This window comes from Neomonachus schauinslandi, chromosome 16, assembly GCF_002201575.2.
Source record: "Neomonachus schauinslandi chromosome 16, ASM220157v2, whole genome shotgun sequence".
NCBI classification, from domain to species: Eukaryota; Metazoa; Chordata; class Mammalia; order Carnivora; family Phocidae; genus Neomonachus; species Neomonachus schauinslandi.
Genome location: NC_058418.1, coordinates 5,986,786 through 6,001,188, shown reverse-complemented (window position 1 = coordinate 6,001,188; position 14,403 = coordinate 5,986,786). Strand labels below are relative to the sequence as shown.

Here is a 14,403-nt window from a genome sequence, read left to right as displayed (position 1 = left end):
TGGGGTCGCTGTGGGAGTTCAGTACGTACAGTATTCAGCACGGTGCTGGGCACAAAGAAGTATGGGCTCAGTAGGATTCCTTCAAGGTCTTCAGGCAAGTTACTAAGTCGACAGGACACGTGTACTTTGATGATAGCCCTCCCAGCTCCTTGACTATATATAAACTCCAGTAACATCTCCCCAGGTACCCAAGCAGATTGTAGCCTCGCTTACTCAGCACTGTGCAATATGGTGGCCACTAAATGCATGTGACTATTTATATGCAAATTAATTACAAATTAAATTGAGAAATTCAGTTCCTCAGTCTCACTAGTCACATTTCAAAGTGCCCAGTAGTCACCATGTGACTAGTGGTTACCATGGTGGACAGTGCAGTTACAGAACATTTCCATCACTGCAGAAAGCTCTAGTGAGCAGCAGTGACTTATCTATTCCCTGGTATACCTCAGATGTACCTCCTTCATGCAGCGGATAGGTTCTAGTAAAAATGCAAACTACTCACGAATATGCAGATAGTCGCCACCATCAGGCCACCAAAGCCTGTCAGCACATTTAGGTAATGTTCACATACCCAGGAAAGTTCAATTGAACTCAAATCTATTCCATGTATCTCAACACCTGCCTGGGCTCGTTCAGATAACAGCCTCAAACCCTTGACATCACCACAGTGTGCCTCAAGATTATATATCCACTCCATTCCAGGAACCCCAGTATACAACAGGAATACCCATACACCCTGACTCCAACCCCACTCCCCTCGGGGGCCCCAAGAATACCCTCCATCCACTAGAATGCATGCCCTGATGCACCCCGAGCATCCTGTGGTCACGTCTGAGACCTGTCCAGCACACATGCAGACCCCTTAGCAGATCCCAATAATATCCACCAGCCCCAACACACTCCAATAATAGCCAAGCATGCTCCCCGCGTGCTTCAATTACCTACCCCCACAGATTCGGCAAAACAGCCCTCCACGAATACTCCAGTAGATTTCAGTAACGCCCCCCACACATCCCAGTATGCTCCAATAATAACTCCCCCTCACTCGGATCTCAGTGTATTCCCATAACACGCCCCCTGAACACATCCCAGCACACGCCAATAATACCCACCATGCTCCTACCGTATTTCGGTACCATTCCCCCTACACACAAGCACCCCTGTGTACTCCCATGATCCCCACGACTTCCACTGTCACTGTCACATCCATACGTTTGTACCCCAGCGACGGCGTTCTGCACATGCGCGGTATGCCAGCCCTGCCCCCGTCCCCCCTTATCGTAACCGGGTGTGCTCAACAGCGCGTGTATACACATGGGCAGACCTAGCCACTTCTCTCACTCAAGGTTCACCATGGTCCAGTCAACACACCACACCATACCCACCATGTCTTCTTGATCTTACATTCAAGCCAGGGAGAGGCCACCTTTGTAGCAGGGTAGAAGGGGTGTAGGAAGAGAAGAGGGAAGGGGTTTCGAAGGGGTGAGGGAAGGGAGGCAAAGAGAGGAGGAAGGGGCCAAGGACAAGGCCAACAGAAATTGGTTCAGAGGTCAGAGCTGCCTGCTCCTGACCATGCACTCTGCGACACCCACCTTTGTCCCCACCTGGTCACTTCCACTGAGTCCTTATGCCTTTGCTACCCCCAAGCCCCCTCCAGACCTCCAGGTCCCCAGCAGACAGCCTGCCCTTGGGACTTCCTTTATCCCTCATTTGCAACCGTTTCTTTTTCTTCTGTTCATGCCACAAACCCCTATGTTTCCCACGTCTTTCCCCTACCCCTGGAATCTCTCTTTTACCCCCACATTATCCTCACACTCCAGACACAAGCCTTCCCCCAAATACCCCATCCCTCAATATAATTCAATAGAACTCCCATGTCCATTGCATGCCAGGAAGAAGCGTTTGCTATGTGCGGGGCGGTATCTGAAACCCTTCACAGGTGAGTAACTCAGTTGTCTGTCCTAGCCAGCCTCTGAGGTAGGCATAAGTACTATTTCCACTTCATAGGTGAGGAAACAGAAGCATAGAAAGGTTAAGCAACTTGCCTAAGGTCACACAGTGAGTAATCTTCAGAAACACAGAAGAAATACTTGGGTGGCTGCAGTTATAATACCGTCCACTTCACTGCACCCAAATACTTCAAGCGCATATACATCTGCCCCAAATTGGTCATAAGCATCCACACCTTCGGAGCCTGAAATTCATCCCAGGTTATGCCATCAGCACAACAATGAGTGACACTTACTGACCCATTGCTGACTGCCAGATGCCACTCCACGTACTTAATGTTTATCTATTCACATAGTCTCACAACACCCCTGGGAGGGGTAACTGAGGCACGGAGAAGTAACATGCTCAAGATCACACCAGCTAGAAAAGTGTCAAAGCCAAGGATTGAATTCCTCACAGGCAACCCATACACCCCAATAACGTCCAAACACCCCCAGGTCATCACAACTCCACCTGTGTCCCTCCCTCCCAAGCATCCCCATCCCATACAGGCTCCTTTCTCTCCACACTCCCATGACTTTCTTGCCCAATCCCTGGCCATGGGATGCTTCCCTCATCCCACCACGTTATCCTCCAACTTCCCACCTGCCCTGTTGCCCCAACAGTTTCCCTAAACTCTGTGCTCCCCATCCTCTGCTCCTGTGTATGCCCCTTCACCTCTCAGCACCTTGCTCCCTACTCCTCCATGCCATCGGAAAGCTCCGTGTTGGCCCAACCCACCCTCATTAGCTTTCAGTTCCCCTAGCCCTCATCACACCCCCATGGGGCCATCCCTCTACCTCCTACTCGGCCCCTGCACACCTCCCATCCCCTTCCCCAAAGTGTCCTCCACAGACCCTCACCCCTCTTATGCCCCCTCTCCCTTAGCCTCACCCCTCCCACATCCTCTCACACCTCTGCATGCAATCCCACTGTGTCCCCTACAGCACCCTAGGTTCCTTTCATACTCCCCAGTCCCCCGCATTCTCATCCGTGGAAGCCTCTTTCTACTTCTGCATCAACTCACTTCCTCACACACCCTTCCGCCTCCTGGTACTTGCAGCTGCATTTCATTTATATTCCCTGCATCCTCTCTGTGCTCTCCCTGTGCTGCCTGAATCCCCACCCGCAAATCCTCCTCACAGTTTCTGCATTCCCTCCTCACCCCATTTCTCCAAACACCCCACGCACCCTGTATGCTCCAGCACCCCCGTTTCCCCCACTTCAGTGTCCTCCGCTCTCCCCTGTTCCAATCTCATCGGCCACCCTCCTACTGAGACCCTCTAACCCCACCCCTGGCCCAGCATTCTCTACCCATGCGACACCCCATTCAGGCTGGTATTGCTGACTACCTGCCCTGCAGGAGCACACACAATGCTCTCCCCCAGGCCATCCCTCGGCGACCCCAGAGTGGCCTCTGGAGCTCAGCGGCCAGCTCTTGTTCGCCGGATCCCACACGCGGAGACTGCAGCAGCATCCACTCCCCCCACCCCCATCCCAAAGGTGCCTCTCACACACCCAGGATCCCACAGCCCAGAGCTTGCTGCTGTACAAGGCACCCCCTCTGGTACTCAGCCCCTCCTCATGTACCCATCTCCATGGGTCTCTCCACGGCCTGCACAGAGGCCCCCTCGCAGGGAAGGCAGCCCCCTCCCATGCTAAGAAGTGGCACACACAGGCAGATGCAGCTCCCCGTGAAAAAGCTTAGCCGAGGCTCAGCACACATGCCCCACACCGGCACAGACCCCTGGAGGCAGGGAGAGGGGCACATGGGGACAGAGACACACGGAGGGACTAGAAAGGGGGGGCTGTCGGGGGGAGGGGACAGGCCTGGCATGAGAGGATAGGTAATGGGAAATACAGCCGCAGTCCCTGGGACAGACCCACTCCATCACTCACACACACACACACACACACACACAATCCTCAGACAGCCTCTCTATCGCTCCAAGTCACACACAGAGATAGACACCATCAAACAGGGACACACAGATGGACACAGCTGGGGGAGGGGGACTGGGAGCCCACCATCTCTCCATCTCTCTCTCTGTCACACACACACACACACACACAGCCATGTGCGCATGGCCGCAGGCAGTCACACACGCACGCACATCGACACATCCACACTGACACATGCACGGTCGCACAGTGACACGCAGCGGAAAAAGAGGAGGGGAGGGGAGGCCGGGGGTGGGATGTGTGTGTGATGGGGGGATGACTGTGAATGGGAGAGAGGGGTATGAATGGGGGGACTTGCCAACTCTGTAAAGGGGTGTGGGGAGGTGGCGATCAGAGGAACAGGGACCTGGAATGTAGGTGCCTGAGGGGGAGTCACTGTGGCTCCCCACGGGGAGGGCTCAACAGAGTGGGGGCGGTGAGGGGGGCAGAAAGGGGTAGTGGGTTCCAAACCCCGGAGTGGGGTCCTTTTGGAGGGTTCGACTGGGGGCAAGGCTTCGGAGGAAGAGATGAGGGGGGTCTGAAAGGGCCTGGAAGGGGGCTGAGGAGTGTATGTGTGTGGGGGGGGCTCGGGGAGAGAGGCCCAGGGACGGGGATGAGAGAAAGGCTGAGAAGAGGGGTCCAAAAGGGTTTATCACTGAGGGAAGGTGAGGGGAGAGGGGGTGGGGGGGCGGCTTGAGGGGGGAGGAGTCCCAAGACTGGGGGATTAGCGGCGAGGAGAGGGTCGTCACAGCGGGCCAGGGCCTCCCAGCCTGCCGCGGAGAAAAGGGGCGGCGCGCTCCGTTACCTGTAGATGTACCAGACGCTGCGCCGCCGGGGCCCCAGGGCCGGCCAGCTGGAGGAGAGCGCGGGGGGCGGCTGCGGCAGGGAGCCCCCACCGGGGCCGCCTCCGAGACCCCCGCCGCCGCCGACCGCAGACAAAGCCATCGCCGCCGCGGCCCCGGCCCCGGCCCCGGTCCCGGTGCCGGCCGCCCCCGCCGCCGCCGCCGCCGCCGCGTCCCCGTCCCCGCTCGGCCGAACCCCCGTGTCCGGGCCCCCAGGCCCCGCCTCATGCTGACCCGCGCCGGGAGGGGGGAGGGGGAGGGGGCGCGCACCCTCCCGCGGGAGGGAGGGCAGGGCCGGGGGCTCACATGCCGGGGGGCGCGGGGGCGCGGGGCGCGGGGTCGGGCCGCGGCGGGAGCGCGAGGACCGCGGAAGGCGCCGGCTTCAGCACCGCGGACAGCTCCGGAGGCGGGCGGCGGGCGCGAGGCTTTAACCCCTTGGCGTCCTGCGCCGGGTGGCGGAGGGGGCCGGGCAGGGGGGAGGGGGCCCGAAGGGGAACGCGGGGGCCCCCTTGGCGGGAGAAGGGGGAGGGGCGAGGCATGGGGGGGAGAAGGGGAGGCACTTCCGGTCTGGGCCCCCCGCTTAACCCCCTCCTCCCTCCAGAGCCTTCCCGCGCAGGTGCAGAGCGAGGGAGAGCGGAGAGAGACGCACACCACCACACAAGATGCCTCGCGACCGCGTGCGGGGACGCGCGAACCGAGCCCCACTTCCCAGGCAGGGATACCACGGTGAGAGAGGCCCCAGGAGGGGACGCACAGCCCCCCATCGCAGACCGGCACATAATGCACCCCGACACAGTCTGGAAGGGCCAGGAAGGGAAGGCTAGAAACATTGAGACTGGGCCCCAGAGCAGTGAGAGACACCCCTCCCCCCGCCCCAAAGAAGCCCAGACGAGGGACATACACACACCGCAGCTCACTTGAGAGAGGAGAGGGCATAGACCCCCAGGGAGAGGAGAGAGGGTGGCAACAGGCCAGGACCTCAGAGCTCCAGCAGGGATGCAGGGTACACACCACAGGCCAGGCCACCTCAGACAGGGTCAGGGAGAGCAGGGGGGAGGCAGGAGGGGAAGAGGCTCAGACATACCACACAGTGCAGCACATGCCAGTGGGCACAAGGAGGAAAGGAGAAGGGGAGGGGATGAAGTTGACGGAGCTAGGGGAGGAGAAGGAAGAAGCTGAGGGCAAGAGGGAGCACCCCTATCCAGCTGGGAGAGCAAGTGATTCCCAAAACAAGGCCAAGGAGAGACCCAGAGAGACACTGTCAGAGACAAGAAGCAGAGGCTGATAGGGAGATTTGGGGTGGGGGGGACCTTGATACTCACCCGGTGCCCAGAGCCAGAGACGTGCCAGGTGAACACGCACAATGGTCAAGCGCCTCAGACACTCCGGGCGCAGGGTGGCACCCCAGCCCCACCCTCTCTCCCCATCTTTTGTTATTTCTCTCCCCCCAACCCCCCCCTCCCGTCCCCACTGGCCAGAACACAGACACATAGGTTTGGACACATTTAATGGAAGGATGCTACAAACAAGGAGACCCTTCCCTGGATGGGGGGAGTGGTGGGGGAGGGTGTCATCTTTCAGATACCCAGTTATGACCATCCCTCCCCCACAGTCTTGCCCTTCTGGAAGCCCAAGCCCTGGAATCCTCCCCTCTTCTGTCCTCCCCTCCCCCAGGGCCCCAGGTCCTGAATTCCAGATCAATCCGACAGATGCAAATGCATGCACACAATTTTCTGGGCTAACACGCCCGCACAGTGACATGCATAGAAAGAGACAGACGTGTGCAAAAACCCACCTGTCCATACAAGGTAAGCAGACACACTGACATCCCTGGAAACACTTGCCCTCATTCTCAGACACACAGATTCAGGGAAACACAAATGTGCAATGCGCCCACAAATGACAGCCACAAATGCACCCATCTATACAGAGTAGGACAGACTCTCTCGCCATCATGGGCATATATAGGCACATGGCTATACGTCTAGGGGCCTCTAGCCACCCATGCACACGGACACGTGTCATGCGCACCTACAGAGACACAGGGGCAAGGACACACTCAGAGAATCCGTACAAGGACGCTCGCCTGTGTAAGATGTTCACGCACAGGGAAACCAGCTCTGTTCGTGCACGCACAAGTCCATACATCCCCAGGCACCCCTTTCTTCCCATTCCTGACCCCGTGCCCTCCCTTCCCCTCCCCTCTCACCTCCCTGGGCCAATCCCATCCATCAAGCTTCTGAAGCAAGTCAGCCAGCAGCCAGGGAGGGGAAAGGTGTCAGTGTGCCCATCTCTCCACCCCACCCCTCCTGGCCCAGCTCTGCCTGCCCCTCTCCCCACGCCCATGCGAGGCATGGGATGCATACACTTCTGCTGCACATGACCGCACAGAGATGGGGCACACGAAGGAGACGAAGGCCTCCAGCCAGCCACACACACGAGCTCCCCCGGTCCCCAGACATCCCCATCCTTATCTGTCCACCCATTGGTCTCAGGCTACCCCAAACCTGGGCAGCCTCAGTAGCGGCCAAGGATGGTTTGGGACTGGGCTTGTGGTCTGAAGCTAACTCTGCCTTCCCCCAGCTCTGGATCAAACTTTAGAGGGAGCAGAAAGGAGGCGTGGAGGTGGTGGAAATATTTAAAGGTGGAGTATGAAGGTAGGTTGGGGTGAGGGGCACCCGAGGGTGTAAGGACATTTACCTTGGGGCATCAAAGCTGTCGTAGGAGCCCACGGTATAATGCCGGAAGAGTCTCTTTGCCTTGTCACTGCGGCTTTCTGCAGGGGGACAAGGGACGACCTTGGACCCTCACTCTGGAAACCGTGGGCCCACCCCTGGGGGTCCTGGCCCACGTCGTCCCCTCTACCTCCCAGCACCCCACCCCCGTCAGGAGAACCCTCAGATGATCCGGGACAACTAGGGAGTCCTCATTACCTTGCTTTCCCTCCTGGGAGCGGTTCGCCACCTCTTCTAGGCAGTCAGAGGGGAACCAGCCAACGCGACCTTTGACCTGGCCTTCCCAGAAGCCTCCTTCCCCGATGCTAAGCACTGGGTGGGGAGCAGGGACATAGAAACATTTCTGTGTTTCCGTGTCACGCCCCACCCCCAACATATTCGATGCACAGCCTTGCCACAATTCCCCAGCACCTAGCACAGGGCCTGGCCCAAGGGCATCCTTAATAAATGTCCAAGGAAGGGATGAGGGGGAGGGGAAGAATCAAATCCTATCATTCCTGCAGTCTTGATTTCCGAATCCAGTGGGGACATCCAGAGGCACTGGGAGAAAGGGCTGTGTCTGGTGACACGGTCCTCGCAGGTTAGGGACACATCCAGGACTGGCCCTCACCTCCCCTGGTAACCAACCAGTCACAGCTCGGGTGTTCTGTAATTTCGTGAAGCCCTTCTAGACTCCCTACACCCTTCTGCAGTCCTGCCACTGCCCCCGCCCCCTCCCACAGCCTCCTGGCCACTTAAACTTCTGTCCTTTGCTTCCAGTCCCTGCCCTCTGCCTCTCTTTGCTTCCCCTGGCTCTAGACAGGAGAAGAGATTAGAATCACATCTTTCTTCCTGTCCACCACCTGTCACTGGAGGCCCTTTCCTGCTGGCCCCATCTCTTAGCCACACATGGCACACGTTTGCTGACCGCCCGCTCTGTGTCTGTGTGTGTGTGCGCCGGCCACTCAAGTACAAAGACGGACATCGGGGACTGCTAACGTCTATCCGGTTCTCACTGGTGACCAGAACCCTAAGAAGGGACACTTCCATTAAACCCCTTTTGCCGGTAGGGAAACCGAGGCTCAGGGAGCCGAGGTCATTTGCTCCAGAATATTCAGCTTGTAATCCATAGAGCCTGGATTTGAACACCACTCTGTGTCTCCACCGTGAGTGCTCTGAGTCATAGTGTTTTGCTACCTCTCTGTTCAAGCATTGTGTTGCTGCTGCTTCTGATGCTGATGGTCATGGCAACAGTAACAGATGCACAGTCTTCCATTTCTTCATTTCTCCTGGCTCTGTCTCTGCTCGGCCCTTCGCATACTTCCCTCACGCCTACCAGGGTAGGCAACAACTGATTTCCCATTTTATAGACGAAGAAGCTGCAGCTAAAGCAGAAAAGTCCCTGGCCCCAGAGATGGCTCAAGCCACACTGGGATTTGAGTTGGGGCCCCCTGGTGCTTTTCTTTGCTTCACTGGGGAGACCAAATCGAGGAGATGCTCAGGGTCATGGAAGGGAACAGGCGAGGGAGTAACAAGGGGTCTGGGTTCTTGGCTAGCCCTCCAGTGACCGGCTGGGTGGTCATGGAATCAATCGTCCGGTCACTGAACAAATATTTATTTAGTGCCGGTCATGAGTCAAGCACCAGGCTAGACACTGGGTAGAGCACTCTTGGACACAACCACTGTGGTTCTTGCCCTCGTGGAGCTTTCACGCTGGCAGCCGTGGGAGGCGTAACTCTGTAAGGGACCTCACAATTGAAAATGAAGGTCAGCACTCCAGGGGAAAAGGACGGGGTGTCCGAAGAGAGGCCAGATGGGGGTTTATAAATCGGACGGCAAAGGGGCCAGGACGATGTCTCGGAGGACATGACATATCGACTGAGACCAGAAGGGTCCTAGGAGTTAAAGAGGCAAAGAGAGGGAGGAAAAGATTGTCTTGGCAGAAGGAACAGCTCGTGCAAAGAGCCTGGTGTGGAAAAGGGCTTGGGGCATGTGAGCGATGGGGAGAAGGAGGTCCCTGGCGCCCTGTGGGGGAAGGAAAGAGTGCCATGAGATGAGGTTGGTGGGTGGGCAGGGGAGGGCTGGCAAGCCAGGCTCAGGCACCGGGCTTTGGCCTGAGAGCAGAGGGAGCCTGCTGCCTCATCGGGATGCAGCGAACCTCAGTGGCATCGTGGATGGAAGCAGGCTTTGAAGCGACTAAATGTCTTAATGAAAGGGAAGGATACAAAAACGGGGCAGTGTACAGGAGTATTGGGCTTGAATTTCAGAAAGAAACTTGGAAGATACCGCACACAGAAGGTCCCTGCCCTCGGACCTTAGCTTCCCTTTCTTCTTGCAAACTCTGTCTCAAAGCACCGACCTGACCCTCCATGTGTGCGTGCCTGTGTGTGTGTTCACACCCGCACACAGGCACACACACTTCCCAGGCACCCTGCCTCTGGAGGCACTGCCCCTGGCCCCCACAGTTTGCTCCTGCATCTGGCCATTCACTCATTCACTCATTCACTCATTCAGCAGATGTGCACTGAGGCTTCCTGTGTCCTGGGTCATTACACTGGGCCCCGGCAACACAGAGATCAATGACATGTGACCTTGCCTTCAGGAACTCGGGCTACGGGAAGAGATAGTGCAAAATGGATGCTGATCCACGACCCACCTGACCCTCTGATCCCTGCACGTGCCTCAAGGCCCCACACAACCTCCGTCTCCTATGGGAGGAACCCCCAGCTTTCACGGGCAGCCAGGGTCTCTTTCTCTCCCCTCTAAGCTCCTGTCATGGTGGCCCGCTGAGGATCACGATCATTGGCGCTTGCTATGTGCTCAATATGGTCCTGGGTGCTTTAAGGTAACTGACTTTTTAAATTCTCACCAGGGTCCCACTGTACAGGTAAAGAAACTGAGGCCCAGAGAAAAGTCACTTGTCTGCGGGCGCCCAGCCAGGAAGTGGTAGAGCCAGGATTTGAACCCAGGCAGCTTGGCCCTCCAGCTCTACACTACTCAGCTCCCCTGCAGCCTAGAGTCGGCAAAGAATTGCTCCCCCGCCTCGCATTAATTGCCACGTCTGCTTGCTTCCCGTTTCCAAGCTTCATTCTATCCAAGAACACACGTCAACAGCCCTGCGAAGTCTGCACGTGAGGGCTACTGGCACCATTTTCCAGAAGAAGACAGAAAAACCAAAGAGAGGCAAACTCCAGGAACAGCAGCGTCTGCCGCCGCTCAGGGAGCCCTTGGCATGGTCCTGGCTTCCAACACCTGTCTCATGAGAGCCCCGTGAAGCGGGCCCCCCACCCCGTTCCTCAGATGAGAGCACCTGGCAGGGGCAGGAGGTGAGGTCAAGGTGGCTTGGCCCCACGCTCCACACCAGGTGGCAGGAAAGACTGTGGGCTCACACTGGGGACTGGGGCAAGTCACTTGACCTGTGAGACTGTTCCTTCAACTGTCAGAGGGGCTCCTGACACCCTCCTGAAAGGCCGACCCTGCAGGGGGACCACTCCCACAGGGCCTGGCATGGTGTCGGGGTCCCCCAAATGCTCATTTCCCTTCTTTTGCCTCAACACCTCCTCCCGACGGGTGGCATCTGGGCAGCTATGCTTCATGCTCCTCTGGGGCAGAGGGGCATCCAGGGGCTCTCTGGGGTCCCCAGAGTGCATCGGACAGCCTAGGCCCCGGAGAACTGTTTGTCCTTGACTGTCTTCTCCTTGAGTGGTTGGCTCCCCTGCCCGACCCTCAGCCTGGCCCGGCCCTGCCCTGTTACCTTTGATCTTCTCCCCCTTGCTCAGGGAGATCTCCCCCTCGGCTTGGGCCTGGTAGGACTTCACGGCCATGAAGGAGCGTCCGGGTACTGCTGAGTAGAGCTTCCTGCGCCTCCCGCGGCTGCCCAGGGAGCCCCCAGGGCCCCCTGAGCCCCCTGTGCCCCCTGCCGGCCCTTCCCTGGGCGTCCCACTGGAGCTGCATACACAGAGGGTGTGAGAGGCAGGGAGAGTGGAGGGAGGGGGCACCTCTGGGAGAACAGGGGTCCGTGGGGTAGGGGGAGATGGAGCATCAGAGTGGGGGAGGGGGCTTGAGTGGGTGTCCCAGCTCTGGCGTCCTGGGGGGAAGAGGGCATTTGGGGGCTCCCCCTGCCTGCCCACTGCTGCCCCCCAGCCCCCTCCTCTGCCTCCTGGCTTCCGGCTCTGCCCCTCCCACGGCCCTGCGTGCTGTGCCTGATTCAGCTTCCCGAAGCGGAGCTCTGACTGTGTCATCTCTCAGCTCCCTCACGAGCCTTCAGAGACTCCCAGCTTCCTCCTGGTGCAGGTCCAACTCCTCTGCCTGCCATGCCCGGCCTGCCATGATTTTTTGCTCTCCCGTGTCCTCAAGACATACTGGCCAGCCACAGTCCCCCTTCTCGTCCTCCTCTAGCCAGCCTGGCCTCTTTACCCCCAGAATGCCCCCTGCTCGTCCTCCCCTCTACCCTGAGTGGCTCCTCCACTACCCCCACACCGTGGTCTCATCTCCAAGCTCAGAAACCCTTCCCCAAGTCCCTCGCCCATCCCCACCCCATTTGGCTTTTTCTCACCTTGCCCTGTCTGTCAGTCTGTCTTCGGGGGCTGGAACCAACATTTCTTTTGGGCACCCCACCCCTGACCCCTGGCATCGAGCAGGTGCTTGGCTAAACTGGCACATTTGGGGGTGGGTGCAAGACTGTGGCTTACAATGCCCTCCCTTCCTCAGGGAGCAGGAGAGAGATCTGGAGGCCTGAGGGTGGGACCAGGGACTGGGGTGGATGGGGCGCCAGCCTGGGTGGGGGGAGCTGGGGCTCCGAGGATAGGATCTGGTTGGGCTGGGGTCTGTGGGACCAGGGCTGAGCTTTCCCCTACCTGGGCCGTCCACGGGGCTGCCTCTTGGCCTCTTCAGGGTGCCTCCCGCGGGATGGGGAGCGGGCCCGGGCGCCCCGGGGGCTGCTGGCACTTCGGAGGGTCCCACTGCTGAGCTTGGTGCTGGGGGCCAAGGGCTGCGACTGGCCCTGGGGCCCTGAGGTAGGGCCAGGGGCCCCAGAGGACGAGGTCCCCGGGGCGGCAAACACCATCCAGTCGGGCAGGGCCATGCTGGTATCACTGTTGGCCCGAAGCAGTGCCGGGGGCACCGTCAGCCCTACGCCGGGGGGTCCCCGTCGCCGGGCTGCGTACTTGGGGGACTCCTGGAAGGGCACTGAGAGGGCACAGTGGCAGGGGGCAGAAGGGGCAGGGGAGACAGGCAGGTGGAGGGGGCATGCAGGCAAGGGAGGACAGGGGAGAGGCACGAGGGAAGAAAGATAGACGTGAGAGAGAGTGGGGGCCTGGAATCGCACCCCCTACTACTACTCAGATGCTCACAGTCCGCTGACTCCCCAGTCCCACCATGCACCCCCAATACCCTAGGTTCTCCCCTTAGCCGTACTTCCCACTCGCTCACCCACATCCTGTTCTCGGTGGTTTCGGATCAGCTCCCCCAATTCAAAATTCCCAGCGATCACTGCCACCTGGAGGGAGGGGACACAAGGAGGTGGGGTGGCCCAGGCCGCAGAGGGAGAGAGCGGGAAGCACGGTGAGGTCCCTGGCCGGCTGCCCCCCGCCCCTGCCCCCCAAACCTTCACCCCAGCAACTGCGCCCCTCCCTCCTCTCCCAGACCACCAGCACCCCTGCCTGTCCCACCTTCCTCACCCCCTGCCTTCTTTGGGCCCCCCACCAGCCTTCACAGCCCCAGACCTGGAAGGGGGTCTGTCCATTGTTATTCTTCACATCCTTGTTGGCTCCTCGATAGAGGAGGATCCGAGCGCAGGTCTCCTGCAGGCGATGGCGGTGGCAGAGGGTGAAACAAAAGAAAACGGTGAAGGTCATGAGCAGACAGAGGCACTGGGCTAAGAACTTCCGGAACAACCTGATCTAAACCTGCCTCACCCAAGACAGCAGCCACTTACCACATGTGGCTCAAGAGCCCTTTAAATGTGTCCGGTCCGAACTGAGATGAGCTGTACGTGTAAAATACACACCAGATTTCAAGAACTTAGCATGAAAAAAAAAAAAAAACAACGAAGTATCTCTAATAATTGTTATATCGCTTGCATGTTGACATGATAATATTTTTGGAAACCATGGGCTGATAAAATATGCTACAAAAATTAACGTCACCTATTTACTTTTTTTTTTTTTAACGCAGCTCCTGAGACGCTTAAAATTACATGCATGACCCGTGTTATAGTCTATCGGATGGTGCTCAGCAGAAGCAGGCTTTCTTGACCTCAGCACTGCTGACGTCTGGGGCCAGATCAATCTTTGTAGTGGCGGCTGTCCTGTGTGCCGTAAGGATGCTTAGCAGCATCCCTGGGCTCTACCACTAGATGCCAGTAGCCCTCCTCTCCCCAGTTGTGAAAACCAAGAATGTCTGCACACATTGCTAAATGTCCCCTGGGGGCCAGGGGTGCTCCAGTTGAGAGCCACTAATCCAAGCTTCACGGAGGGCTTCCCATGTTGCATGTCAGGGGCTCAGCACTTTAGAGGCGGAAGCTCACTGTATTGTCCAACAACCCACGAGATGGAAATTACTATCCCCATTTTACAGGCGAGGAAGCTTAAGACATCACAAGGAGCCCCAGGTCATGCGGCTGGTGACTATCAGCGGTTGGATTTGAACCAAGGTCTGTCGGACTCCAGAGTCTTTGCTCTTATCATGCACTCTGCTAGACCCAGAAGGAAGGGAGGCAGTGGGGGCCAGGGTTGGGCAGTGGGCGGTAGGAATGCTGTTCGCATCCAGATCTGTGCCTTCCTAATGTCAACCACGTCACTCCCTCTCACTGTTTGGATCAAACCCAGTGGCCTTGCCATGGCCTAGAGGCTCTACCTCCACCTGGTCTGCCTACCCTCCTACCCCCAGCCTCATCAACTTCATCTTCTGCTGCCTTT

At 58.2% G+C, this 14,403-nt stretch overlaps 1 protein-coding gene across 1 annotated transcript in view; it reads right to left on the bottom strand.

Moving 5' to 3' along the window:
• Window positions 1-14,403, bottom strand: part of SHANK1 (SH3 and multiple ankyrin repeat domains 1) — a 41,067-nt gene that overhangs the window by 18,432 nt on the left and 8,232 nt on the right. Inside the window, 7 exon segments of the mRNA XM_044922211.1 lie at window positions 6,982-7,008; window positions 7,473-7,548; window positions 7,706-7,819; window positions 11,241-11,434; window positions 12,343-12,673; window positions 12,917-12,983; window positions 13,210-13,287. Of these exon segments, the coding sequence (XP_044778146.1) occupies window positions 6,982-7,008; window positions 7,473-7,548; window positions 7,706-7,819; window positions 11,241-11,434; window positions 12,343-12,673; window positions 12,917-12,983; window positions 13,210-13,287 (887 nt within the window).